This window comes from Pieris napi, chromosome 13 (genome assembly GCF_905475465.1).
Source record: "Pieris napi chromosome 13, ilPieNapi1.2, whole genome shotgun sequence".
Lineage (NCBI taxonomy): Eukaryota > Metazoa > Arthropoda > Insecta > Lepidoptera > Pieridae > Pieris > Pieris napi.
The window spans coordinates 12,252,600-12,280,436 of NC_062246.1; the positions used below are offsets into that span (position 1 = coordinate 12,252,600).

Consider the following 27,837-nt stretch of genomic DNA (forward strand, 5'->3'; position numbering starts at 1 on the left):
GTTCGATTAGAATCGGTTTTTAGTATCGATTGTTCCGTTTGCACTCAAATTTGATGCTGCCAGTAGTATCGGTTAAAGATCGACATTAGGAAGACGATTCCTTAACCAGTGTTAAATAATTATAAGTTAACTTTGCGAGTATGGAATCGATTCGATTTTAATCGAGTCTCAATGATTTTCGCTGACTTATTTATTGTAGATAGTAATAAAGCTTCGTATTCATTAGGTGACATTTTGATGGCGCGACATGGCAGCCATTTTGTTGTTTAAACAATCGCTTGTTAAATAACGCGAGGTGAAATCTTTTGTTGTCGTTAAGTGTAATATAACTCACAGCAAAGTGAGGCGGGTATTGTAATATTACAATTAACTCCTGTAAGCTTACAGTGTAACTTTAATAGCGATTTTGATTGAGTTCTCGTAATACGTAATTCCAAGTATGTGAAATCAGCGCTACGAATATTGAAAGCCTTCTTATTGAAGTTACACAGTAAGATTGCTGGTATTAAGAATTGTCAACCCTTCTGAGATTTCTGATGCATATTGTTGCAACACTTTTGAACATGAGCACTGTGACACATCAGCTACGAAACAACTAAGCAGTTTAATAAGTGATTGCACCTTTCATATTTGAGGTCTTAATTCTGAATGTTCAAAGTCCACAGAATATATAAATAAAGATCGAATGACGCCTACGTCGAGTGTCAATAAATAATTAATTTTATTTGTCTGCTGTCTGTGGTCTGAAAGTCATAAGATGCTATTTTCGCTAGACAGGCTGTCGCTAAAAGAGGAAAAATGTACAATAATGAATACATTGCTTAGAATAAATCATTTTTGCGTAGGGCAATGAGCTAGAGTGATATTTGATTCCTAAACGGAAGTGAGTTATAACGATGATTTGTTTTCTTACTGTAAGTATATATATGTACATTTTGAACTTCCCTTACTTTATTGTAATATTTTGCGTTGAATTGTATTTATTTGAACATTTTAATTCGGCGGTATATAATTGTGTATATAGAATTTAGTTATAGTTAAATCCAAATATATAAATATGCAAAAATTACATTTATTTTTTGGCTGTAGAGTGTGTATCGAGATAGTAATTAATGAATGCCACTTTAACATATATATTCCCGTTTTCTGAATACGGTGTATGTTCCAAAGCTCAACTTGTAATTGTTGTTAAAAATCAATGTAAGCAAAGGCGTTGTCAATAGACAAAACGAAGCATTCAGAACTTGATTGTGGTTCTTTATTTAAAAAAGTAATAAACAATTTAGTGAAGAATCTAAAATGATTAAACTTATTTCTTACTATTATTTGTATGAAAATGTTGTGCATTAAAGACTTCTGGTAAGTGGCATTCATTAAGACGTATGAGTGCTTTAAAATAATTTCGCTTAGCAACGGTTATTGTAAATCCGTATCTTCGTGGAAAGTTAGTGCTGGTCTATAATTCGCTCAATGTTGGATTGTCTCTGTCTCACAGAAGAATTTACTCATACTGTACCTTTCTGTATACGTACATAAATTAAATATGCGAGGAAATCGTGTAAATAAAACATCTATATTATCCCAATAAAAAACTATTTGGATATTTAATAAAAACCTTTATTAATAGACGATTAGGAAAAGAGGTTCTATTTAAATCTGTGACACGTTGTTTTTTTGCCTCTAACCGGCCAGTTCTCTAGGAGATTGAGACCAAGCAATATGTCTCACTTGACATATTCATGTCTAATAAAATCTTAAATTTTAACAATTATAGCGAGACAGAGATAGAATGTTAGGAAATCGGTGTGTGGTGATAGGACGGCATATAGGGAGGTTACGATTATTCCAATTAAATTAAAAACAATGTAAAGTTTTTGATGTTTTATTTTATACCCTTATGTATACGATAACACGTGCATGTCTTTATTAAAATAGCCTAATCTGATATACAATTTCAAGTATATGAATTGTTCATAGAAACAACACATAGTACTCACTGCCTTTTTAAACATTTCTTTACACTGTGATGAAAAAATACAAATGAGTACTTTAATGAATAAGGGGAGAGGTAATCTTACAGGTATACTAAGGATTTCAATGCTAAGTTGTGATTTAATTGCAATACTTTGCGTTAGAACAGAGATACTACAGAGACAAGTAGAAGACGAAGCTACTAAAGAGATAGTGTTCATGATTTAATAAGATGTTTTTTAATCAGTAATTACACCGCCCATGGGCACTTCCTCCTTCTTCGGTGTTTCATAATTATATTCTTCATACCTAAAAGTATAGATAACTATAAGGTTCTCGATAATAACTTGACCACAGAGGCTTATATCTTGAATGAGACTTGCCATATACGCAGATGTTATAGGTTGTTAAGAGCGTACCAATTCTTAATAAAGCCGGCAACGCACTTGCGGGCCTTCTGGAAATTTGAGTGTCTATTGGGCAGCCGTATCTCTAAACATCAGGTGAGCCTCTGGCCCGTTTTGCCCCTTTTTTATTAAAAAAAAAACTAAAAGATAAGGAATCTTTTTCATAAGTGATAAAACGGCGGATATTGTATTTGCGTCAGGGTACTCACCCTTAAGTTTTATAGATCATAGCGAAACTGTCCAAGCTCCAGGAGGGGTGGGGACATGACCCCCATGACTCTCCCCCTGGATCTACCTTCATACTACAACGGGACAGATCTTCGACATGATCACAGTACCACGAGTACATTCAGGACCAACAGCTTTACGTGCGTATTCGAGGTACAACTACCATTAAACGTTTTCTTAGTAATCAAAACCACTTATTTATTTTTTGACCCACGCGAGAATCGAACACAAATCTATTACTATCTGCTACTCAACATGCAAGCCACCAATGACGGAGTTAAGTATTCACTCTTAATAAATTATTTATAGATGATTTGTCACGTTTCCATTATTTTTGAAGAGAGACGAGTGAAATGGACAAAACATTTTAAGTTCCTAGTTACTTTTATAATTAAGATGGAAAGTTAATTTTTACGTTTTACTTGTAACACTATCAGCCTGAATAGTTTCACTTGACTTAAAAGCTGACAGCAGCTTAAAGCTGGGGTAAATCATTTAAGTTTTAGTATTTTAAAAACTAAATTATCTTTATTAATCATTTCCAATATTAAAATGATGTCGAAGTGCTCATTATGTAAAACATTTCTGACATGTGAACATACGCACAAACCTTTCTGGATTTATATACTCACTTTTCCAGTGGCGGGCACATAAAGTGTCGTATATTCCTGGGCATAACGACATCTGCCTGGACCTTGCTAACTTCTAGGATGTAATTTTCAAAGTCCACTGTTAAGTCTTCTGGAACCACGGGTCCTATACCTGGGACTGCGTATACCACAGTTATCTAAAAGAAAGTGGAAATAAGAAATATAGTTTGTAATTTTACCTTTTCTAATGCAACCTTTTGTCATTCTTAATTAACAATTTCTCTTTTTTTTTATGGCTCTGGCACGATTTGTGCATTAGCCAGCGTCAAGTATAGGATTTTTTTTATAATTCGTGCTTGTCTTTAGAAATTGACCGTGTCCTCCATGTACGGCTCGCATGGTACCGCACAACCCTCCCAAAGGCCGAGGACAAATTTAAATTAAATTAAAACTTGCCCTCAAACCGGGAATCGAACCCGGTACCTCTCACCTAGCTGCCACTTAATAAGACCGCTAGGCTATGAGGTCCCTAATCATTTCTCTTATTTCTAACCCTGGGCCTCAGGAGTAATCTAAAGAAACTCTGTAAGTCTCAAACGCTGTATCACTGTTAGCTATATTTCTTTTTTTCATATTATTAGTTGTCAAGAAAAATATCTGTGTACACAAGACGCAATTCACTTGAATTCGGCCCTAAAAAGCTAAACTAGAAAATAAATTATCGATAATTACTATAAATCATTCTTAATGTGATGAGAGATTATATTTGACGCTTTTTATTTTCAAAATCTATAAACTAAACATTTATCTAGAACCCATAAGCAGCCTCGTAACATTGGAACTAGTACCTCAGGTATGGGCTGCTCTTCCTCTTCCACCTCTTCAACTTCAGGTACAATCACATCCATATTCTCATCCAGGAACGTCTCCAAGATTTCTCGGATCATTGCCACTTCTTCTGGTTTAGCCTGAACATTTACATAATTTCTTTCGTAGCATTTGCTATATGTATTTGTACATAATGTGTTACTAAAACTAAATAAACTAAAATGTGCTTGTTTATTGTAAACTTTTAGAGGTATAACTCAAGTTGTCGTTAAATTTCATCAGGTTTTAGAGACTTAATTAAAACAGAGACAAGAATATGATGTCTGTGTTATACTTCAGGGTAATTAAATTTATTTAAAATATAAGATAGATGACTATAAACTGCGGCCCATCTTGGATATATTTTGCGTGTTTTCTAGGCTTTCTAACTATATGCCGAGAACTAGAAGCATAGTTTTTCAGAAGCTCGGAACAATACATAAGCAACTCTCTTCTCTTGTTATGTACCTTTTAACATTTTAAGTACCTTTTTCTTTTTCAAATCAGGATCCGGTAGAATAGCGATCTGCTCATCAATGTAATCCATAATCTCCCTCTCAATGTGTTGCACGATGAACTCCCCACTCGTTGTGGACATTTGACGCCCAGCCACCATCCCTAGGACATCAACACTTTGATTGCATTGCATGCCTTTTTATGCAGATTTAAAATGAGCTTTGAGAGAACCTACGACATTTCATGTTAACACTATAAAGTAATTGGGTAGTTGTATGTGTGTCAGACATCAATACTGTATCGCGCAAACGCAGATTTTGAGATAAATTTCCGAACAATTTCGAAATTTGTTTCATAAATAATATGCAGCAGGTAAACTCTTATGATTATGTGAGTTTTATAGGACTGGTCTTAGGATTAGGAGTCAAAGGTGCTGATGATCTACCTATATCAAATTTAATTAATTAAGGCAAACGTCTTATTGACTAAAAGGAAAAAGGAAGGAAAGGTCTAACCAAGATCATAATTAGCTGATTTGAATCTATTGATGATGTCGCCTATTTCCTCAAACGTTCTCTCGAGGTCTTCCCGTCTTTCTTCACGTTCAACGTATAGCTAAATTATTTAATAATATTAGTTGATTATTCATTTTATAAATCGACCATAAGATCGTCAAAAAAAAATATTTTGGCTTCGACTTAAAAATCTTACGTGTTAGTTATTCAAAATGATCTCTGAAACTTGGCTTTTATTTTGAAGGATAAGAATTTTCTACGTGAGATATAAATCTTAACGACCCAAGAAAGAAAAGGAGAAAATTCTTTCAGACATGACACAACTACGGCCTTCTTATCAAAATCAAAACATAGTTCTGTGTTTGTTACCATACCACCTTTTTTATATGGAAACCATTGTGATCAACTCGATACCATATCAGTTTAAAATTACGTTTAAGAAAAAGCTTTACTTCATTAACGAATGCTACAGCGTCAAACTTCTCTTCACTGGTTTGATCTTTTTCTTCTTCTTCTTCTACTATTTCATGGTCGTTTGCCGTAGTATTTGTTTCTCCTAATAAATGAATTCATGTACATTCTTTCTTTAGCTATATATCGTTCACATACAATAGTAATGCGATAACATACTATTTCTTTTGATAACTGTGCCAAAACAAAACGGGTAAGTTTAGGCATAAAATATACCGTGCACTAGTTAAAATTTTGCTCAAATGCTGAATGATCAATCTTGGGGATATAAAAAAAAACAATATTAAATTACTTACTATGATAATGACTGCTTGTACCTAAATGTAACTAATTTAATTTATTTTATTGATAAATTTTGTGACAAATGTAATCTACGTAAGCAAAACCCTTGTATATGATGAGAAGACTAATAATTGACGTATGTTAATTAAATATTATATAATAAATGATTAATTTAATATAATAAAATTAATAAATTTAAGAAAAATCTTGTAGTAATATAATTGATTCTGCTTTCTCGCGAGGGCGGCTTTTAATTTGTTATTAGCTATCGTGATTGGATCATTGTTGGCAATCGTATACTACAACTGACGAACGAACAAACAGTCACACACTACTATAATGATAGCTAAAAATAAATTCGTAACCGTAAATCTCGTATGGTATTTCCCTATTCTCTTCATCAGTAACGATTATTTCAACTTTGTCCTTCTTCTTTTCTGCTTTTTCTTCTTTTTTATCTACATGTTATGAACGCGATTATTAAATCAATTGCATACCAAACATGGAAATATTCTAATAAAACAAAAAATATAAATACATGTCAACGAGGTATGGAAAGGAGCTTGCTAAACATTAAAAAGGTACAACGGTAAGCAAGCCTTGGAGGAGGCCCTTACGTAGACCCTCTTGATACATACTAACTAAAAAAAGATATTCACAACACATAGGATAATTAGATATTAGTGTATCAGAAAATAAATTAAGGCTTTAAATAAAATAAAATAGTTTCATACACCCTTTCATCGTCAATCAATACACATCACATCCGTTTGCGTGGTTAAAGTTCTTTCGGAGTTATTTTCGAATATATATGTAATAAGAAACTTACCTTCTTTCTTTTCTTCCAGGCCCATTTTGGAAGCACTTAATTCTCGAAGTTTTTTCTAAAACAAAGTACTTAAAATGAGTTTAATATCTAATTCGCACGCAAATCTCTAGTCTCTGCGCTGTAGCCTGTATGTGAATAAAGGGAATGAAATTCTAATATTACTATATTATAAACTATAAGGGCGTGGATACTATTTAAAAAATACTAGTCTTTTTTTAACTACTATAAGTAACTATCAAACTCAAAATAACTTTATTCATATAAGTAAACTAGTACACTTATGAACGTTAACAGAAGGATTTTAAATTGATTCAAAATTTAGATTTACTACCAGTTCGTAAGTCAAGGGCGTGGAGCGGGCATGAAGAACTGGCCGCCACTCTTTTTTATCTACAAATTGTTTGAACTGGAGCAAATGAATCCCAAGGATAACGATCATTTAAATATTCGTCAAATTTGTAAAAAGCTCTATTGATTAAAGTACGTTTAACGAGAGTTTTGAATTTATTTAGTGATAATTCCCTAATTTGGCTTGGGAGTTTGTTGTAAAAACGAATACAATTTATATATAAGGAGTGGTTTATCTTCTGGAATCGAAGAGTCACAACTGTATTTGCAAAATGACCTTGGGACTAAATGGTCCGGGCCATTCCATATCCAGGATATGGTCTAATGGTCTAGTTCCCATCTAATGATGTCGAATTACTGATGACTAGAACCACTAAGCTGGATACCTAAGATAAAGACAGGCAACAGCCCTGTCCTCTAGATATGCTTGGATCCTACGCAAAAGTGACTATGCGTGGCAGTTATCACCAGCCACCTACCCGCGCCCTTGTTCTATAAAAATGTAAGCCTGAAAAATGGTTTTCAACTTTTGTCTAATTGAGATGAGAGACATATCAATTAAACTAACTTCGACTTCTTCACTCGGTACAGCTCTACCTGTAACATTTTTTATAATAAATGTGGATAATACAGTCTATATAGAGGGCAACATTGTATTTTAGTTTCAAAATAGTATAGAAAATAAATTAAATTCAACGTAATTTGAAAAATATTTAAGATTATAACTAACGAACTATAATAACGTAACAGTGCTTTCAACATTACAAAAATGGTCAATTGCAAACCTCAAAGCCCACGAGGTTTAAATTCCGTAGTTTTTAATAACGAAAGCTAAAAAACTTCCTGAATCACCTAACAAAACTAATTTGCTCTACTTGTATATATGTATGAAGCATATTATATATTGAGTGTATGACTCAAAGCTGCTCATGCTATATATTTTAATTTTCATATTTCATTATACTTTATTTACCCAGGAATATTACAGAGAACCTTCTGGATTTTAATATTCGTACAGATACCGGCAAACTTCTTGAGCATTAAACAAAGGAGTGGAGGAATGTTACGCAGCGCGGGACACAAACGTCAACTGATTTACCAATCACGTGATCTGTGTATCGCCGCCCGCCGCCCCCTCTCCCAGTGATACCTAAAAATCGCTTCTGCGCAACGAAATTTGTTCTAGATGTTTGCCGGTATCTATTTCTAATTTATTTTAAGCAAATTCACTGACTGTACGACTTCTAGGAAAACCCTTGCAAATCTACAATTAGACCCACTAATTGGCTCTAAATAGTGTCAATTCCAATAATTGTAATTCAAACTATCGGCCAAACGTAATTTCTATGTAGTTCTTTCAATTTATTTTTACTGTATTTCAAAATAATGTTGTACGATAGGTCAAAATTGCTATCGGAATCAGTATTAAAGTTATGGCGTATCTAGTGACAAGGAAATTTAATGATGACAAAATTAAGATTTACCAATGACAATCATATTGTATAACCTTTCCTTTCCCTTAAATAGTTTTCCCGCTCTATCTGTCCCTCTCTTTCAATAGATGGAGACCTTTCAATCTTGCCTAAAATAGGCATATTCAACCGTTGACTTAATCTTGGCGTTCGGGGAAGATGGTCATTTATCACCGTGAGCTCTTGGAGATCGGTCGTGTCTTGCCAATAATCATCTGATAGCTGTTAAGAGTTGCTATATGTATCCGATCGTTAAAATATCAGTGAATCTATACCTATATTTTTCTGATTAATTATGAGTATAGCGATACACACTTCAGACAATAGAACAGACAATCAACAATTCCTTTAAGCTTTGGATCAGGTTTTATTTTAATACAATAGGGGGGCCAAACGAGCCTGCGAGACGCCTAAAAACACCCATTTTTAGTGGGTGCGTTGCCGGCCTTTGAGACACTAAATGTGCAATAAGGGTGGTGCTTATGGTGCTTTTCATAGTGTTTAATAAATGTATAATTCAAGTGCCTTTCTTTGGCGTATGCCTTACTTTCAAGAAGGATTTAATAGAATAAGGATTTAATAAAAAAATAGTAATAAGTCTAAGTTTTAATATCTGTAACTTACCACGGAAGGTGTTTCGGAGATAGTGCTAGTCAAGATCTCTTCTTCAACCGTTTCTTCGGTCTTTGGAGGCGCTCCTATAGAGTAAGTTTTAAAAATTTACTTAAATGTACTTAACAGATAAACGTAAATGTGTTTAAAGAACTTTATTTCTCATTACAAAGAGAATGTATTTTACTTACATGAGAAACTTAATATGTATATACGAACGAGATCAGCCGTCCCAATTTAAGTCTACTAGGCTCGAAAAGTCTAAAAGTCCAGTTAAGTAACTTTCAACTTGGTATCAAACAACAAACACCGGTGCAACAATCTTTAAAAGTATTTTTATGTGGGTAAAAACTATATAAGACCAGCGCCAGCAATAAACCTATATTTTATAACGTTTTTGATTTTCTACGACATTTTGGAGTATTAATTTTACCTTCTCTATAACCGTTCAAATACTTCACATCCTTCGATGCGTCTACATTAGCCAAGAACTTGTACATCATCAGGAAGTCTTCCACCGGAATAGCTGCTGATCCACCGTCTGGCTCCTTGGTGAGAGTCTCACACAGAAGGATCATTGTGTGTGTCAGAGACTGAATATCATGAAAGGAAGTTATAAATTTTACTCCACGTATTATTAGCTGAGCATTCATTGTTGTCACCGCAAATATAAAAAGTTTGTCGTTATTATTCAAAAATATTGCGATTTTAGTATTTCTTAATCTTTTCAGAACAAAACTCTTTAACATATCTCGAAAATCACTTAATTTATTTAAAGACTTAAAGAGAAGTTACCAATAAAGGTTTTTTTTAATTTGGAAGTATGTTTATCTAGTCCTATTTCCTGGATTTTCTTTTCATAGTGAAGATATTAATAAATAAACTTTGCAGAGACTTTAAATGTCAACCAAGTTAACAAATATCTTAGTTTTACTAAATATGTCGTCATATACCCCAACATTCATATGACTAATGATTTTTTTTTATTAGAACTTGCCCTTACCTTTGTGAGTAACCCAGCGGCTACAGCAACAAAGTGTAGAAAAGAGACGAACTCCTCCCTCAAATAGATCTCGCAGAGACAGAAAATCCTTTTCAACTCTAGCGGGTCCAGACAGAAGCCTCTCCAGGCTTTACGGACCATTGGTAGGGGGAGAGATTTACAAGGACTTAGCTGAAAAGTTAGAAAAAAAGAAAAAAAGCTAAAAAATAACTAATAATTAAATAACTAGCTGCCTCGCGAACTTCGTTTCTCCTTAATGCCTAGCCTACCTTCTTAGTACGTATAGCAACATGGAACATTTTGCTATTCTACCCCAGAGACTGTTCCGTTTTCCGGAATGAAAACTTTATAGGTTTTTCTGTGAATTTTTCTCTATATAAATCTCAGAGTTCAAGTGATAAGATTTTAATTAACAAATAAATATAGGGGTTGATCGTGGAGGGTAGATGAAAATTAAGGGTATGTTTTATTTGTTTGCTGTATCATAAAAAAATATAAACAACAAAAAGAAATTGGGGTGGACTTCCCTTATCACTTAATGATGAGAAAGATAGATAGTAGCCGATTCTCAGGCTTACTCTATATGCATAAAAAATTTCATAGGAACGAACATTATGACACAAGATTTTTACAGTAGGTATGTATAATAGAAGATGTACCAAATAAATATAAAGATTTTTTATTTATTTTAAGGTAAAAATGAGGACAATTTCATGAAATGGTTGTTTTCATGAAAATATCATTTATTTCGTAATTTAAAAAAGTACTAAGAATTGTCAAACAGGATCTTCAGCAATCAATATATCAGATATTTTGAATAAACCAAAATTGTTGCTTAAAGGTTGTTTTATTTCAAATCTCCATGAAACTCTCGCCTAAGCCTTTAATGCAAAACAATAGATGAATCAATGGCGCGTAACATATTGCAACCGTCAAATTGTATCATACGAGCTATTAGCCCTTGGTCAAAAGTATCTCTAGTCCAATCACAGACTTGCGACACGATTTGTCTTTCCGATTGACCAATTATAATCATACGAAATGCATCATCGCTTCGTATATATTTTAACATTACCACTTCACTTCTCACCTGAGCAGCTAAAACCTTTAAACACCCCCTAGTTAGGCCTCCCTCTGTACTATAAATGGGATATTCCAGTCGTAGTTTCACTGGCGGTGGCCTATTCTCTGCCAACGCTGTAAAATACTCGTACGACCAACGGAGAAGATCGTATGGTTGTGTTTTTATTGCCGCTAGAAAAAATATATCATAAGATATAATATATTTGGCTTGCCTAAAGCTAGTGAGGTCTCTAATTATTTTCGTGACGTTAGTTACATACTATTTATCACAGGACCAAAACCAGGGCCGCATATAAAAAATAATAATTTCATATATAGCCGCCTATTACTTCGTCTTTCTATTGAGAAAAAAGTTGTCGCTATTGAAACCTAGATTGCGCCACTGATATATAAAAATAGGTATAATGTTGTGTCTTTTTCTATGTCCAATTCATAGTTTCCATTATAAATTATTGTGTATAAAGAATTTAGCAATAGAAATGGTCTATGCGAGTGCTATGTAGTCCCTGTATATACTTAAATCTCTATAAATACCTTTACAATATCTTTTTAATGCGTAGGGAAACTTCGGTGGGATGACGATCTGTTGCGAACAGTACATCTGATCTATTAATTCCGGCATTTTTAGGTTTTTCCCTGCAATGTTTTGTTAACATTAATAATTTTGCAATTCTTTTATTTGAACGTTTTAATTGCTGAAGTGCATGGTCATACTAGCTGAATTACTATATCGTATTGATATGTAATATAGATAAATTACATTACAAATATAAAACAAACTCACTTTTAAGCCTTTTTAAATGTCACTTTTATAAAATATGCTCAAGATTTTTACTGATTCCGACACCGAATATAAGTTTGTTATTGGTTGCTATAGTAACGGGATTCGTAACGATCAGAGTATATATTATATTATAGTATGGTATAGTTTTATCTTTTGAGGTAATTATGTATTGTATGTGCTCTGTGACCTTGTTATGACCCTATATTTCATTTATGAAAAATAGAGTTGATTATTTATAGACCACAAGCCCATGAACAAAAAATACCTGTGAAATGACCCAACCTGAATTACGCTTAGAAGGCTGTTACTATATCTGAAAATAGCTCTGAGCACTATGCCGTCATTTCTGAGCGGTACATGTGAGTACGTGAGTGAATGGACTTTCTCAGGTACAATGGGGGAATTTCGACTAATTATTAATGTACGGCTTTGTTATAAGTGTATAGATGATTAAAAATAAATGTCGAAAAACCTAGTGCCGTACAAAAGTGATGGTGCCGGAAGTCGGTGCAAATTTTTAATTCGACGACAGTTGCAGAAGCAATATAGGTCATTTATTACTGTACGGCATTTGTGTGATTCCTTTTGGACACATATACAGATACTTTACCCGTAAACGCCGTACATATTTCCAGCGGAGCGGTCGAAAGCCAAGGGTCAGAACCCTACCCTTACACCCATATACCCTAAGGTCATTGTAAAATGTACGGCAACATGTTCAAAATATTATTTAACACGGACAATAATGTTTTATAATTATGTCGTCCAAATATTATAGTTAATATTTGTGTAATTAAATATTTATCGAAATTTCAGGATTTACCAAGTTCTTACTGCTGTAAGATCAGAGAATAATGAACGGCAACTTGTTTTTTTACATAATGTTACTAAATATTATTGTTGTATATTATAGCCGTTCATTATAAATGGTAACAAATAAAAATATTATGATAAAAAATATATGAAATTTCCGAAATTTAGATGACTTTTTAAATGCTCCTAGAGTAATATGGGGAGTAATATTTTCAAAGATTATTGTTATTTTATATGTAACAAATATAAATAAACAAAAAAAACCAGATGCCGTACATTTTACTCCAGATTATTCTTTACAGCTGATAAAAACTTCGACGACGTTTGAGGTGTCCCTTAAGGTCATTAATAACTGTACATATCTGAGTATACTACCATAAGGCTGTAAAGTATATTTACAGCCTTATCTTACCAGCAGAGAGAGGTAAAGGAAAAATATTTTTAACAAAAATAAAAATATAATACAGGGCGTCCCAAAGTTATGAGACATGAAGGGAAAGTACCTTAAATATCGCAGATAGGGTATTTTACTAAAAGAAGACTTTATGTTATTTTTAAAAGTTAGTAATTCTTCATTCATAGATTTTTTAAAAACTACTTGCCTCGTCTGGAAATCGAACCGGCTTAAATTAAAAAAAAAACACCCCTACTTTTATGATGCCAATCGAAAGAATGGCCAAAACCTAATAACTTTTCTAAAGTAACAGACTCGTAGGGGATATTTTTAGGCCGAATACGATAGATAATGTTTTTAATTGGATTAAAAAGATATATTCACGCTGTTCCTTTCTTTTAAAATACTATGTTACTTAAGAAGAGTTATTAGTTTTTGGCCATTCTTTCGATTGGCATCATAAAAGTAGGGGTGTTTTTTTTTACATTTAAGTCGGTTCGATTCCCAGACGAGGCAAGTAATTTTTAAAAATCTTTGAATGCAGAATTAATAACTTTTAAAAATAACATAAAGTCTTCTTTTAGTAAAATACCCTATCTACGATATTTAAGGTACTTTCCCTTCATTTCCCATAACTTTGGGACGCCCTGTATTGGTAGGCGGTCGCAGCGGACTATCGAAAGTGTACGGCATTTATCTTTTATTGAAGATTGTCTAAAGTATTAATAACCTGTGTTATTGCCGTACAGATAAAAGTGACCGGAAAATGACTCTTTTCTGAGGAAAGTAATTTACCCCATACACCTATGTGTTCCACAAAAAATTTACGGCATCCTGGAAAATGTTATCTATTTGTGAAGTACTCTCAAGATCATTTAATTTTATGTTGTTTCATATCATCATCACCTATATGCTAATCAGACATATGTTGCGACCCTTGGCTTTCGACCGCTCCGCTGGGAATATGTACGGCGTTTACGGGTAAAGTATCTGTATATGTGTCCAAAAGGAATCACACAAATGCCGTACAGTAATAAATGACCTATATTGCTTCTGCAACTGTCGTCGAATTAAAAATTTGCACCGACTTCCGGCACCATCACTTTTGTACGGCACTAGGTTTTTCGACATTTATTTTTAATCATCTATATACTTATAACAAAGCCGTACATTAATAATTAGTCGAAATTCCCCCATTGTACCTGAGAAAGTCCATTCACTCACGTACTCACATGTACCGCTCAGAAATGACGGCATAGTGCTCAGAGCTATTTTCAGATATAGTAACAGCCTTCTAAGCGTAATGCAGGTTGGGTCATTTCACAGGTATTTTTTGTTCATGGGCTTGTGGTCTATTACGTATTTTTCAAATTTATTTGTAAAACCGCGAAGAAGATAGATGACATCGATAATTAATTGAAATTAAACTAAAACCTCCTTTATTTCTAAAGTATTGTGTTTACATACTTTTTAATTTTATTGTTATTTACTCGTAGTAATTAATATGTTATATAAATAGATTTTTGCGGAAAGCCCGACGATCAAGTTAAATTATGTATCTATGGCAAACTAGATGGAGCCACATATTACAAAAATTTCATAGAACGGTTAGCTCTTCATAGCTCTTAAAACAGATGCAGCAGCCATCCAGCAGTTTACTATTGGATTGTGGTTACAAAATATGTATATCTGGAACTAAACTTATAGATCTTTATTTCTTCTGCGTATACGCATTATACATATTACATAAATAAATAAATAAATAAAAAAAATAAAACATTTACCATAGTACACATTATATATAAATAACGAAGTAATTATATATAAAATGAATATAGATATCTATATTTCAATTTAAAGCTTAGTTAAAATAAAGCTTTATGTCAAACAACAAAAATGCTTTGCCATGAAATAATAAGAAGTTCATAGTTCTTGGTATAAAGATTTTGAAAATGCGTTACTCAAACTAAATGTATTGTATTTACTGCCATCTAGCGACACGCACGTTCACTAAACAGCAGGAATCGATCACGTGGTCAATAGTACGGAGAAAAAACAAAACCTGTTTGTACGGATGACGTGCGCCTGTGTTTTCGCTGTGAACTTATGAAGAATATTCTTGATAACAACATAAAATAAACAAAACTAAGTTATAAAAACTTTTAAGCGCTTAATGTAATATGGTGAAATTGTCATAAAAGTGTTATACTTATTAATCCATGAGTGAAACCAGTTTAAAATCTTTTAGGACATTGTGAAGTGATTGTTTGATTATATCTGTTTCAATGTGTTTTTAATTGTCTAATATGTGCAATGGTGAAGTGAGAAAATACAGAAATGGATGACAAATTAAAACATCCATTTAAAGTGAAAAAGAAGTTTAAAAAATGGATGTAATTTCCGATCTTGAGCCTCTGAGTGAGTATCATTTATATTTTAGTTTAAAATTTATCAATAAAAAAATCGTAGAAAACGCGTCCCACTTTCTAACAAACTAGTTATTAAAACTAATACTTTCAAACCTTCCGTATTTACCTTGTATTGTATGTGGTATTGTATTGTAGGTGATCAGTGTTGGCTTAGTAATTAGGTGTGCCATTTTCTACCCTAAACGTTAAAACACCTATGTTATAATACACAGTTGACAGTACAATTAATTTCTCGTAAGGTAGACTATGTGAGAAAGCCGGCATGTCTTATACCCAAAAATTCAAGAACGTGTGTCAGGCACAGTAGGCTGAACATTCTTATTAAACTAAACGATCAAAGAAATGGGTATTTAAAAGTAAATATAATCAGAAGTAACGTGAGTGTCAAATAGTGTTTCAAAAGGAAGAGCCTAATTGTTTAAATTGGTGCTGATATTTTCAGAGAAGAGAAGTTGTTAGAGATGTATATGACCCGAATAGAATTTAAGACTGAATAGTTATTTACGATACTTTGTGTTACTATGACAAAAGGTAATAATGATATTAAAAGGTTAGTCAAAAAGAGCTCGTCAATTGATGTCGTCTTATTGAATAGGATGACAAATAGAGGTGGGTTTATTTTGAACGCAGGTCTTTGTGTATTTAAAAATTTAGGAACCTGTATTGTGAAACGCATATGACCACGATGACATTGCAATTCAATTTTTTTTAAATTGCTATAGCTAGGAACTATGTCATTTTGCTGTAAGGAACTCGAAACGAACTAATGTCAACACTGATATCAGTAGAACTTTTATTCAAGATGTACCTATCGAGCTTTTAAGTGGTTTAATGAAAGACTTGACCGTGAACTTTTCTTTCCCATTCTCTTTTTTGCGTAATCCAAAGATGACTACCGAAAATTTGAACTCAATAATTGTAGTCAAACTTACAAGATCTTGCTGTACACGATTTTTTTTTCTACGGATTATTTTTCAAATCGGCTGTGTAGAAGGGAGATTAATTCTAACATCTGCAAATGAAATTCGTGAAATTATGTTCATTTTTAATTCTGGCATGTTTTGACAAGAACCAAGAGCACAGTTAACAAACATGAAACAGTTATTCAACTTACAAGCGCGTGTAAATTATCGTAAATTTGCGGTATTTTTAAAACAGATCACTTACGTGGATTCGCTTACAGTTCAGTAGTGGTGACAGTTATCTTATATATTATTTTGAAATGTCAATTTTGATATATTATTCAAAAATATTATAAAAAATTCCTTTCCGTGGTTCAATTTATTGAGAATTAAAGTAGAAGAAACACATTGTCCCCTCTTTTCCTAAGACCTCTATTTAACATTATTTGTATAAATATTGCTATGCGGTTTGCATTAAAGAACATATTCGTTGGAATTTAAATGTCTGTGCGGCAATTATGCTTACCTTTGATACCTTACACAATCACCAGATGAAAACTGCACGGATCCTGGTTATCTCAACACCATAATTGATAATTCTTATTATATAAAAACTGGTATGATTCAGAAAGATAGTTTAATAAAGCTAAATACGTTGCTATGATATTGGAAGACTGATATACATAGTTATTTTTTATGTGAAATTAATGTTTATTGTGTGTTAATCATTGCTTTATTTGACAATGCAAATAAACTTACGTTCATAATTTGAAAAAATGGTTAGTTAACATTAAAGTTCCATTTACTATTCAATTAATTAATCTGACTTATTATTTACCAGAAATGTGATAAGTTGTGAGCTTAACAAGTCCCGACATCTTAAAAATGCACAAATGAACTTTTATCTGTTTTTGTTTGCGCTTACGGTGATGTTGCGTCATAGTTTACCAACTGTAAGTTCAATGTACTATAACATGAGTCATAGTTTAAACATCCCATTGTTTTGTAAATGTTCATTTTACAAATTTTTTATAGACAGATCATAGACAATAATTGTAGGCTAGTAATTATACATTATTTCGCAATTCAGAAATTATAACTGCTTTATACCTGGTCTAAAATACTTTAAATGTTTTGTCACGTTTATTTATAAGGTCAGTAATAAGGACATAACATTCATTTATAGCTAAGGAAGTTAGATGCATAGTATGAGGATAACGTACCCTGTCTAAACTTCTGTCTACTACGTCTTTTCCTCTCATATTGTGTTTACACTATGATGAAAAGAGACAGGTGAGTCATTTTCAAACGATAGAATTACACTGATTAAGTGTTTTGTGATTTCCAAAATAATTGTAAATAAGATAAGTCTAGTAACTTACCTTTGTGCTATAATATCTATGACTAATATACCTTACTAGCGAGTAGCGGCCCGTCCCGGCTTCGCACGGGTAGTCATTTGTTGTTTAAAATTTTTTGTAGATATTAATATGTTCTTTAATATTGTGGGACATTTTTTTTGTTTTATTATCAATAGGTTTCGCAGCGCATGCGATGAAAGATATTTTATAGGCATTTTTTTACACCTTGGGTAACATTATTGCAGTTTTAGTAGGGTTACTTATTTTTTTCATGCAATTAAAATAGCCTATATTAATCAGTGACAAATGTAGCATTCAAATGGTGAAAGAATTTTTTAAATCGGTCCAGTACTTTATGGTGTCAGTATAAAATAAGATAACATACGTATATGTAACGCTAAGTCTATAAGAGAAATGTACTCTAATTAGTAAGTAAAATTAAACACGATATATCAACATATTTAATTAAATTTAAAACAACACAATTGAGACTAATTATGGAATTGACAGATCATTATAAATTTCACACTCATCTACGCGTTATATGGGAACGAAAAACGCGTTATACGAAAACGAATTATAGGAGGTATAACTATATGTTTCGTCATAGGTCAAGACCAGAGATGTCTGCATATGTTTTAGTGACATATTTATATGTAAGGTAACACGCCTCTATCATGTCAAATTCTTTTAATCATTTAGTGTTTATTCCTTCCAAAAAAGGCAGTTAAAAATATCTTTGAACCTTGAGTTATTCAGTGTATCGGAGTTCGCATTCACAATATCAATTGTACTCAAATCAAATCGTTCAGCTGACGCTAGGGTTGCCACCCGCTGTTTAAAATTAAAACACTTGATACTGAACACTGCACTCGTTTCGGCACGTTATCCATAATCACGCCAGGTATTGTGACCTTGTATCATTGAGAACAAATTAAAACTCTATAATGGAATAAATCGTTAATTTCAGAATAAAATTATACAAGATGTATGAATAATGCGTCAAGTCCAAACCCAAGTAAAATAATAACAAATGTTTGTATAGAAACAACAGCGCATTGTGGACGGGTTTGAACGACTAATTCAGATAAAGTTAATGAGTAAATACAATTCTTTTTAATTTAATAATATTTGTTCAGTGTCAGCCCTATCGGACAGATAATAAACGGCGGATAGCCGCATTATCTGCTGGTCTGTTAGTGTCATTGTGTTCCTATCATATAGTTAGCCAAGTACATCCCTTGACATGCTTCTCAAGCCCTTTGACCCTTCGAGTGACCCGCACCAGCGTCGCTTGCTTTCTACTTCTGTCTAATTAACAGTTTAATAGAACAGATTTTATATATTTGTATTTCTATGAAATTTCTCATCCTGTGTCCAATTTTTATTGAATAATTAACGCGACGATTATGTTATCACATACCTATATATAAACGTAAAATACCGATATCGCTATATTATAAGATTATTTACATAAATCGATTTCTAGAATTTTATTTATTTATTTAAAAAAGGTGTGCCAACGGGCATTACGATGAGTAAAACAAAGTAAGATATTCGCACACACCCATTTTTAGTGGGTGCGTTGCCGGCCTTTGAGGGAAGAGTACACTCTAACGTTGAATAGTTGGAGGTCGTATCTCTCAGGGAAGAACCTCACCGGGAGTCGATTCCACAGTCCGCAAAAAAATGCCCTGTGAAACGGATTGTGGAAGACTTCTACTTTACTAAATCTTATTATACCTACTTTGAATAAGGAAGGGGACTTTCTATCGAAGAAGTCACATGGCTCCGCCAATCCAATATATACTGTCAATACATAATTATGTAGGAATAAAGAAACTATAATACTAGAAAATAAATAATAGAGAATAATATAATAACAGCAAGATTTCTATTGATATTGATGAACGAGAAAAACCCACATATATATGAGTTTATTTATTACGTACACTTCACTGGATTATAATGTATTTATATATAGAAATATTACATAACCAATTTTAATTGCATTTCGTTTCCGTTTAGGTATATCCATAAAACTACATCCTTGAAATCCTTGAATCCAAAAAATAGCAATGAGGCTATGGAATTCACATCCCATCCCTTTTCGCTTAGCTCCTTCTCTATCTTCCTTTAAATGTCTACTGTACAAACATTACCTGTTCACATCGTATCCCTAACTTTCGTACGAACTGATCTAAAATTATCGTGACTCATGTGCACTTTTTCTTTTTCATGTGTCCTTTTTATAATATTGTCCAGATGATTAAATTGCTTTGTTTTTTCCATTAGTTTTATCTAAATAACTATATGTATTATGTATATATTTTTTTTTTTTTGTGTATATATATTTTTTCCGAACCAATACGACCTTCAAGAAAAGAGCATACCATTTCTTAAAAGGCTTTATTTCTTTTTCTCACAGTAGTTGCTTAGTAGAGATAATTTTATGAAACAGTATCTCTCGGTACGAATACACAAAAAATCTTACCTCTATAATATTAGTATAGGTCGGAACGGAATTTATTATTATTATTCATGTTTCAGTTCAAATTAAAACATTGAGGTGTTTTAATTTAACTTAACAAAAAACAAAAAACATCATTTCGATTGTAAGGTTTTGAGGAAAAATCCTTTTTGGATGAAATTTATATCGCATTAAAACTGAGACAGCTTTCAAATGACTCACGTCTTACATAATTTGTATTTCCTATGGCCATTTGACCTAAATTTGGTACCGCTATGTGGAATGATCGCATAGCTCAGTTCAAGCGTTGGTTTATTCAAAGTTTCTATATAAACAGACTTTTTCACCTTTCTATAGCTGTATTCGCAAAAAGACCAGTAAACTTTTGGTGTAATCCAAGGTTATTTTTGTCGGTTATATTTTTTTTAACAGTGCTCTAAAATGTAACCACCAAAAAACGATTGAGAGCTGTTAGCCTAGTGGCTTCAGTGTGCGACTCTCATCCCTGGTCGTACATCAATGGACTTTCTGTATGTGCGTATTTAACATTCACGGTGAAGGAAAACGTCGTGAGTAAACCGCCTTAGATCCAAAAAGGTGGCGGAATATGTCAGGCACAGAAAGAAGGCTGATCATCTACATATCTATTAGAAATAATCACGAACCATACAGAAATCTGTCCCAGATCTTAAACGGTTTTAGCAACACTGATTAAAATAATTTAATTAATGCATATAAAACAAAATTACTTTAGCTAGTGGGCCTAACACTGTTCAAAGACAACACTGATTTTCAGCGGGCATATACTATCAAAAGGTTATATTTGCATATTCTTTTTCATCTGATATATTTTTGTGGTTGATATTTAAAAATGGTTTCCTTATGAGATTATTTTTTGTCTTATACCTTTCTGTGAAATATTTAAGGTATCTGCTTCGAAGTTTATTAAAAAGTTAGATTTTAACATGTAACTTTATTTGTTTTATTTATTTATTAGTAATCTCACAGTTATAATACATATTATAAAACAAAATAGTTTACTTAAATAATATAGATGAAACAGAAAACATAAGTAGACACATTAATAGACAAAAAGAAAAAAAAATAAAAGAAAACAGAAATTTAACAATAAACAAACGACAATTAATACTGAATATTCCAAAGGAAAAACTAAATTGTTCCTGCTAAACAACGGAATAATGCAGGTAATTCGTGTTCGTACGAGGCATATGGAACAATTGTATCTTGTCGCATACGGTGGAGGGATTCTTCGAGAAATTAACGACAGCAAAATTTGGGCTATCTATCCGCCCATTAAGAATATCGTGCAAAAATAATAAGTTTTGCTGACTTCGCCGACATTCTAATGAGTCTTAATTAAAATATTTGCAAGAATCTGCATAACTATAAAGCATTGATACTGTTTAAAACTCAGGAATATCACAAACTTTTAAAAATTTTATACACAGGTCAAGATGGAAAAGTCATTCGGTTGTTTTTAATAATAAAAAATTAATGTTATAATGCTACTTTCTAAATCATTAATAATATTCGAAAATTATCTATGTAACTTTTTTTAAATAGCCGATTACAAATCAAAATATACGAGCTACTCAAGGTTCAATGCCAACTGAACTTAACAGCTTATACCTTCTACGATATTATAAAGATTAACATATAATTTTTTCTATGTACGTCAATTTGTTTGTTTTTGTCATGTGTCAAAAAAATGAATTGCACCTTCAAAAGGACTGCTAAAGGACTCTGTAGTCTTTTTCTGTGAAATTGTGTTTACGCTGTTTTGAAAAGAGACGGATGAGTACTTTAGTTGTTATAGTGCAATTAGTTTTGCAAAAGAAAAGAGCGTGCCATATCTTAAAAGGCCGGCAACGCACTTGTGAATGTCCATAGGCGGCGGTATCATTTAACTTCTGGTGAGCCGCCTTCTGTCCGTTTGCCCCCGTAAATATCTTATTTAATACCAGATTTTGAAATCAGACTTTATACAGACGAAATTTCAATTAAAGTATCAACTATACGTAACATTGGAAATATCAAAAGGCAAATATAAAAAATAGTGTCACGATAGACAAAGGAAAACTTACCTAAGAATTTCCCATGATTAACAATAGAAAAACACCTATTGTACTTAATTTTATGGGAAGTGCGATATTATGGTGTTGAATTAAGGTTGAAATTCGTGTGTAACATCTGAACACCTGTGTTTAGATAAAATATGGATTAAAGTCTGTCTCAACTGGTGGTTGGTGTAACTAGCCTTCATTTGTGGGTATTATGGGACCAATATTATATATAATAAAATACACAAAAAATTATCTGAATATTTGTGTAATTCAAACATTTAAAGACACAATGTAGATACAGACACAGACAGTTTTTAATGCATACAGCTGCCCATCGAAGTATTTCTTGCTGATGCACTTGAGAGCCTTCTTAGATAAGTGATGGCGGTGTCACTAGGAGCGCCTCTTGCCCTTTTCAATAAAATAAATTTTTTTCCGCCCCATGTACCGTTCAGGTTGGATCGTCACAAATTTGTCGGTAATCAGGACTAAAACCAGATTTTATTCTAGTATTTTAAATTGAAATTCCAAACACAATTTCTTGTTTTGACGTTTGATTGACAAGCATTGTTTGCACAATTTGTAGTTGGTTACATATGTATGACATACATACAATAAAAGACTAAAATATAAAACATGTTTAGGAAGTCTATATAAGCATTTATCAATGTTAGCCTAGTGGTTAAGCGTTCTCAACATAGTGGTAGTGCATTTGAACTCCTGCTCCGATATTTTTTTCCGAAGTTCGCTATTAACGCCAAAGACAAACTTGAAACTGACATGTCTAACAAAAAGATTTTTCTCTTAATACATTGTCTCTACATTTAGACATAATGGAACATTACGATCTAACCTAACTTAAAACTAATAAGTAATTTATATCTTACCTAAGTAACTAATTAGAATATTTAACTTATAGTGTGTCCAATAACGCTACTTCAGTCTCTATTAAGTGGAACACAGACTATTCTTGTGGGGTTTTCTCACTTGCCACTGTTTAGCACTTAATACTAACGTGCACTAACACGAATTCACTAGTTCAAATCCTTTTCAATCTTCTCACTAGGCCCATGGTGTCAATGATTTGAATAGCCTCATAATTCATGGTGGAACCTTGTTCGTAGGCTCCAGCAATCATTTTAACTATGATGGTGACGTCCTCTACATTAAGGTCCCGATGGATTCGTTATTGCGAATGTCTGCTACATTGATTGTGCACTGTGTTGTTTAAAAATCGTTGGATTATTTAGATGTGGCTGTTGCTGGTATAGCACCACAGCTGGCAACAAGAAGTCTATATAGGCATCAGCACTTGTTTGTTAAAAATAATAAGAAAAAGAAGTGTCAACACCAAACGTTGAACCTATATTCTTTAAAGAAAAACGATTAATAATTTATTTCTTTTTGTTTTTTTGTTTTGTGGGAGTTGTCCTGTCCCATTGGGAGGTTACAAGATATCATACTATTTTTCAAAGTAATGTAATTTTTGGTAATTCAATTATATATTTTCCTTAATCAAGTGATCAAGTGGCCGATAATGCAATAAACACGAAGTAGAGACTTAAATGATTTGAATGGAGTTTTAGAGAATTTTTGGAATTACATTTTTATATTATGACAGAGCAACAGGATTCAGTGTTTTTGAATGTCTATTCTGTCCTTTTCCTAAAAAGAGACTTTATTGACTAGGTCTGATGGCCGCGTTACCCATGTCACTTCTTGTACTAATCGTATTAGTGACATATCTGTGCTCGAGCAAGTTGTAGCCTATCCCTGGACACCCTCATTCAGTCTCCAGCTCCAGACCGCAACGTTCTTGCGAAAGTCGGGCAGTCGTAGTAAATGATCCATCGTTCGGTTGTTTCTTTCGTCACAGTTGCACACGGGGCTTATGTTTAGTTTGAATGTGTAAATAATGTTCAGAAGCCCCGTGGCGGATTCTGCCCCTTGTGGGATGCGAAGAGCCTTGTCTTGGCTTGTTTGTAGGCGTTTGGCAAAACATCATAAGACGCGTGTTACAAAATGATTTAATAACAAATTATGAATCCAATCATTAGGTTACATTCATTGTTGCTGGGGAAAGTTATGAACTGTACTGTAATATAAATTATTAAATCATTTAATAAGTATGTTAATCAATACTTTTTCATATTTGTTTGTTCAAAGAATACTTTTGTACAAATTCTCTTCGACTATACCCAGAAACAATTACGTACGTTCGTGTAATAAAATTTGGTTTAGCGTGAGTGTAAAATTAAATCACTTTTATTTGGATAGAAATTAGGTATGTGAAAAGATTTATGTAATCATTTAAATGTCAAGGCCGTCGAATTGATTTCACGGTTTGATTTTTAGAATTGATTAAAGTAACTCGTTTCACGTCTTCGTGCGATATTGGATAGGCTGGGTATTTATGAATTGTTAGAAGCTACATTGCGCAGAGGCGATGAGAACTTGGAGAAACTGATCGTGGTTGGTAACACAGAAGGCAAAAGTTCACGTGGCTGTTCACCAACCAGATGGACCGTGAAAGACTCATCGTCCTCAAAACTATACACTATCATAAGAGAGGGGCTGGACAGAAAGCGGTGGAAACAGATTGTCTACTCCAGACGCTTTCTTGCTAACCACGACGCTCAGACATGAGCTACCGACTGAAGACGGCGAGAGTTAGAAGCACTAGGCCTAGTGAGGTCGTGCGTTCAATTGGAAGGTATAACGTCAACGTCGTACAGACGGCTTGTCAGGCACAGAACGCACTCGAACTATTCCGTCTACGACTGGTGTTATATATTTCTCATATCCCCGCATCATGCATTAATAATTTCTTTTTCGAGCTGACATAAAAAAACGTACAGATCCGGTGTTCGGCTCTTACTTAAAGAGCAAACAACGTCCTTGTTAAATGAAATTAATGAAAGGTAATTAAACCGACTTGAAATAACTGTCAAAACTGAAAAATAAAAGTAATTTGCTGCAATAATTTACATATTATGTATCCAGAAATGCGGGGGCAGCCGGTATAAAATATATATTTTATTTTATACCAGGTTCCCGTCGTAGATATTCGTTTCACCTTAATAATGATTGTTTACTTAGCGTTTTAGGAGCTACATACAAATATAATAGAACATTTTGCTTTGTTTCCCCATAGTGTTCGCGTTTCCGAAATAAAAAGCTAAGTACTAAATCAAACTTAATATTTTCCAATTTTTTCTCACCATAAAAACCTTCCTCAAAGCTCAAGCAATTATCAAACATAAATTTTTCGAATTTCTTTATCAACATATTTTGTGATTTTGTGTTATTTATATAGTTTTCGAACGCTTAACATTCCCAAGAAGAAGACATACAGACGACGCTAGAAACGTGTCCCAATACCTATTTAAAAAGTTTAAACATCGTCACGGTAACAAACTAGACTAACTCCTTTTAATATGTCAAAATTGACATAATACTTAATTGTCACTTGCACGCGATGTTCTGATTGGTCAAGTGTTTACGGTGGCCACGCCTTTCGGCTTGTTGGATCAATAATATACAGCCTTGAAAGGGCTTTGTATTGTATTGTATCAAAATAAACAACTGCAATATTCGAAAATATTTAGCACTTGACGCGTAGCATTAGGGCTTTGAAACAAATTTTATACTTAATTTTTTTTTTCTTGATATCACACTTATTCTATTGATAGGTAACTACAGTTATTAATTAATAAATAATTCTTACGTAGGTTTAGTTACCTATAATTTTTTGAAACAATTCCAAGCGGCTGGATCCCATGGTGTTGCGTAGAGATATTTGATCTTCTATCGCATTTACCATGGAGAGTGATCGGATGAGGTGCTTAGATAATATCTGCAGCTGAGTTTCATCATCGGTCGTCAAGGCAGAATACAAAAGTATACCAGTATCTTCCTGACGTTTGTCGTTTTCAACTGAGCGTTTTTTAAGGCAGTTTTTGCCGCGCACCACCACTATGTAGAATCAGCTGCCCACTGAAGAATTTTAGAACCAATTCTACCTAGGGTTTTAAAAATAGACTGTACCGATAAAAAATAAATTTGTAAGATTAGCTTTTAAGTTTTTAGTCTGTTGTTAATATTTTTTTCTGTATTAGGTACTTTAGATTAAGGTACTATGTATATATATTTTTTTTTTATATAACATTTGTTTCTGCACTTCTCGCACGAATCATGTTTCTTTTTTTTAGTTTTTCTCTTTAACTAGGGTTGCCTGGAAGAGATCGCTTTTTAGCGATAAGGCCGCCCGCCCATCCCTTATAATTTTTTGTATTGTGTTTCATTTATTGTTTTATGCAACGAAGTGTAAATAAATAAATAAATAAGCCTTTTAAGCCTGTTACTTCCATCGAACCAATAACTTTTTTTACTGAGAATCATAAACGGCATTTATTAAATTAATCCTGTTAAATTCTTCGAAAATGCTAAAGTAATCTTTACTCAGCACAAGTGTTGGCCTAGTGGCTTCAGCGTGAGACTCTCATCCCTGAGGTAGTAGGTTCGATCCCCGGCTGTGCACCAATGGACTTTCTTTCTATTTGCGCATTTAACATTCGCTCGAACGGTGAAGGAAAACATCGTGAGGAAACCAAAGTTACACCCAAAAAGTCACAGGCTGATCACCTACTTGCCTATTAGATTGACAAATTATCATGAAACGGATACGAAAAAATCTGAGGCTCAGACCTAAAAAGGTTGTAAGTCCACTGATTTATTTAATATTATTTTTACTTATTCACGTTCCATAAAGACGTGCCGTTTTGCAGGTGAAGTTTCAACGAACTATGACTCGTGGCAGAATTCAATAATACGTGAGTCAAATGCGCTTTCCCTAGAAAAACCTAGGACTACGGCTGGTACATAGTTTTAATTAGCAAGGGACTAATTTGTTGTATGACCTACTTTTAGGCACACAAGTAAGTTATATATGCTAAACTAGCTGCTGTGGTCTCTGGCAGAATGACCAGCGCTGTGGAACATTCTGCTCCTCAGTATAATGCTGAGCCAGGGCCAATTACAACCACAGCACACACGCATTACACAATTAAAACATATCGTATTCTTTAAAAGAAAAAAATTGTTATCTCTCATTCTTTTTTATATTTTTTTCATATATTGTTATTTTGTGTGTTTCTGTGTGTGGGTTTTGTAAGTAATAAATGTTATGTCTATGCCTAAATGTGTGAATTAATCATGACGTGTGTCTTCATATCTTATGCAGCAATGGATTTATGTCCGCACTTGCTCTTTCTTATAAAGGTACCGTTAGGAAAACGATACGTGTTAGGGTAGAAACGAAACTTCAAATCCAATACGTTTTCGACATATGGAAGTCATACTTAGCTAAGTCTCGTTTCTGAATCTGACCCTTAGAGACTTAACGTACCTATATCAAATACTAATGGAATTGACATACGAGAGACAACACTAAGGGTGAGATCTATA

General features: G+C 33.2%; 2 protein-coding genes across 5 annotated transcripts in view; one reads left to right on the forward strand and one right to left on the reverse strand.

Annotated features, from left to right (window-relative positions):
- Positions 1 to 1,869: 1,869 nt before the first annotated feature.
- On the reverse strand, positions 1,870 to 12,033 carry LOC125055223. Of its 3 annotated transcripts, XM_047657577.1 has the most exons (16): positions 11,919 to 12,033; positions 11,669 to 11,770; positions 11,142 to 11,305; positions 10,052 to 10,222; positions 9,482 to 9,641; positions 9,061 to 9,134; positions 8,472 to 8,658; positions 7,533 to 7,561; positions 6,617 to 6,671; positions 6,153 to 6,245; positions 5,487 to 5,590; positions 5,035 to 5,134; positions 4,551 to 4,681; positions 4,045 to 4,164; positions 3,239 to 3,393; positions 1,870 to 2,280 (listed from the first exon to the last, which is right to left on the reverse strand). In XM_047657577.1, the coding sequence occupies exons 2-16, from the start codon at positions 11,754 to 11,756 to the stop codon at positions 2,211 to 2,213; spliced, it is 1,701 nt and encodes a 566-aa protein (XP_047513533.1). In that variant the 5' UTR covers positions 11,757 to 11,770; positions 11,919 to 12,033; the 3' UTR covers positions 1,870 to 2,210. The 3 variants fall into 3 exon arrangements, with proteins under 3 accessions (XP_047513533.1, XP_047513534.1, XP_047513535.1); XM_047657578.1 differs by lacking the exons at positions 7,533 to 7,561; positions 8,472 to 8,658; XM_047657579.1 differs by lacking the exons at positions 5,035 to 5,134; positions 5,487 to 5,590; positions 6,153 to 6,245.
- Positions 12,034 to 15,190: 3,157 nt separating this feature from the next.
- The window catches only part of LOC125055110, a 49,351-nt gene continuing 36,704 nt past the window's right edge, over positions 15,191 to 27,837 (forward strand). For both annotated transcript variants that reach the window (XM_047657357.1, XM_047657358.1), the window contains exon 1: positions 15,191 to 15,543. In XM_047657357.1, the coding sequence (XP_047513313.1) occupies positions 15,513 to 15,543 (31 nt within the window). In that variant the 5' untranslated portion in view covers positions 15,191 to 15,512. The remainder of the gene's footprint in view (positions 15,544 to 27,837) is intronic.

Excerpts from the sequence above, each read along its gene's own strand:
- LOC125055223 (XM_047657577.1), bottom strand. The coding sequence starts at position 11,756 with ATGCCGGAATTAATAGATCAGATGTACTGTTCGCAACAGATCGTCATC. Across the intron at positions 3,394-4,044 it reads AAGAGCAGCCCATACCTGAG|ATAACTGTGGTATACGCAGT; the intron begins GTACTAGTTCCA and ends ACTTTCTTTTAG. Across the intron at positions 2,281-3,238 it reads ATGTGCCCGCCACTGGAAAA|GTATGAAGAATATAATTATG; the intron begins GTGAGTATATAA and ends CTATACTTTTAG.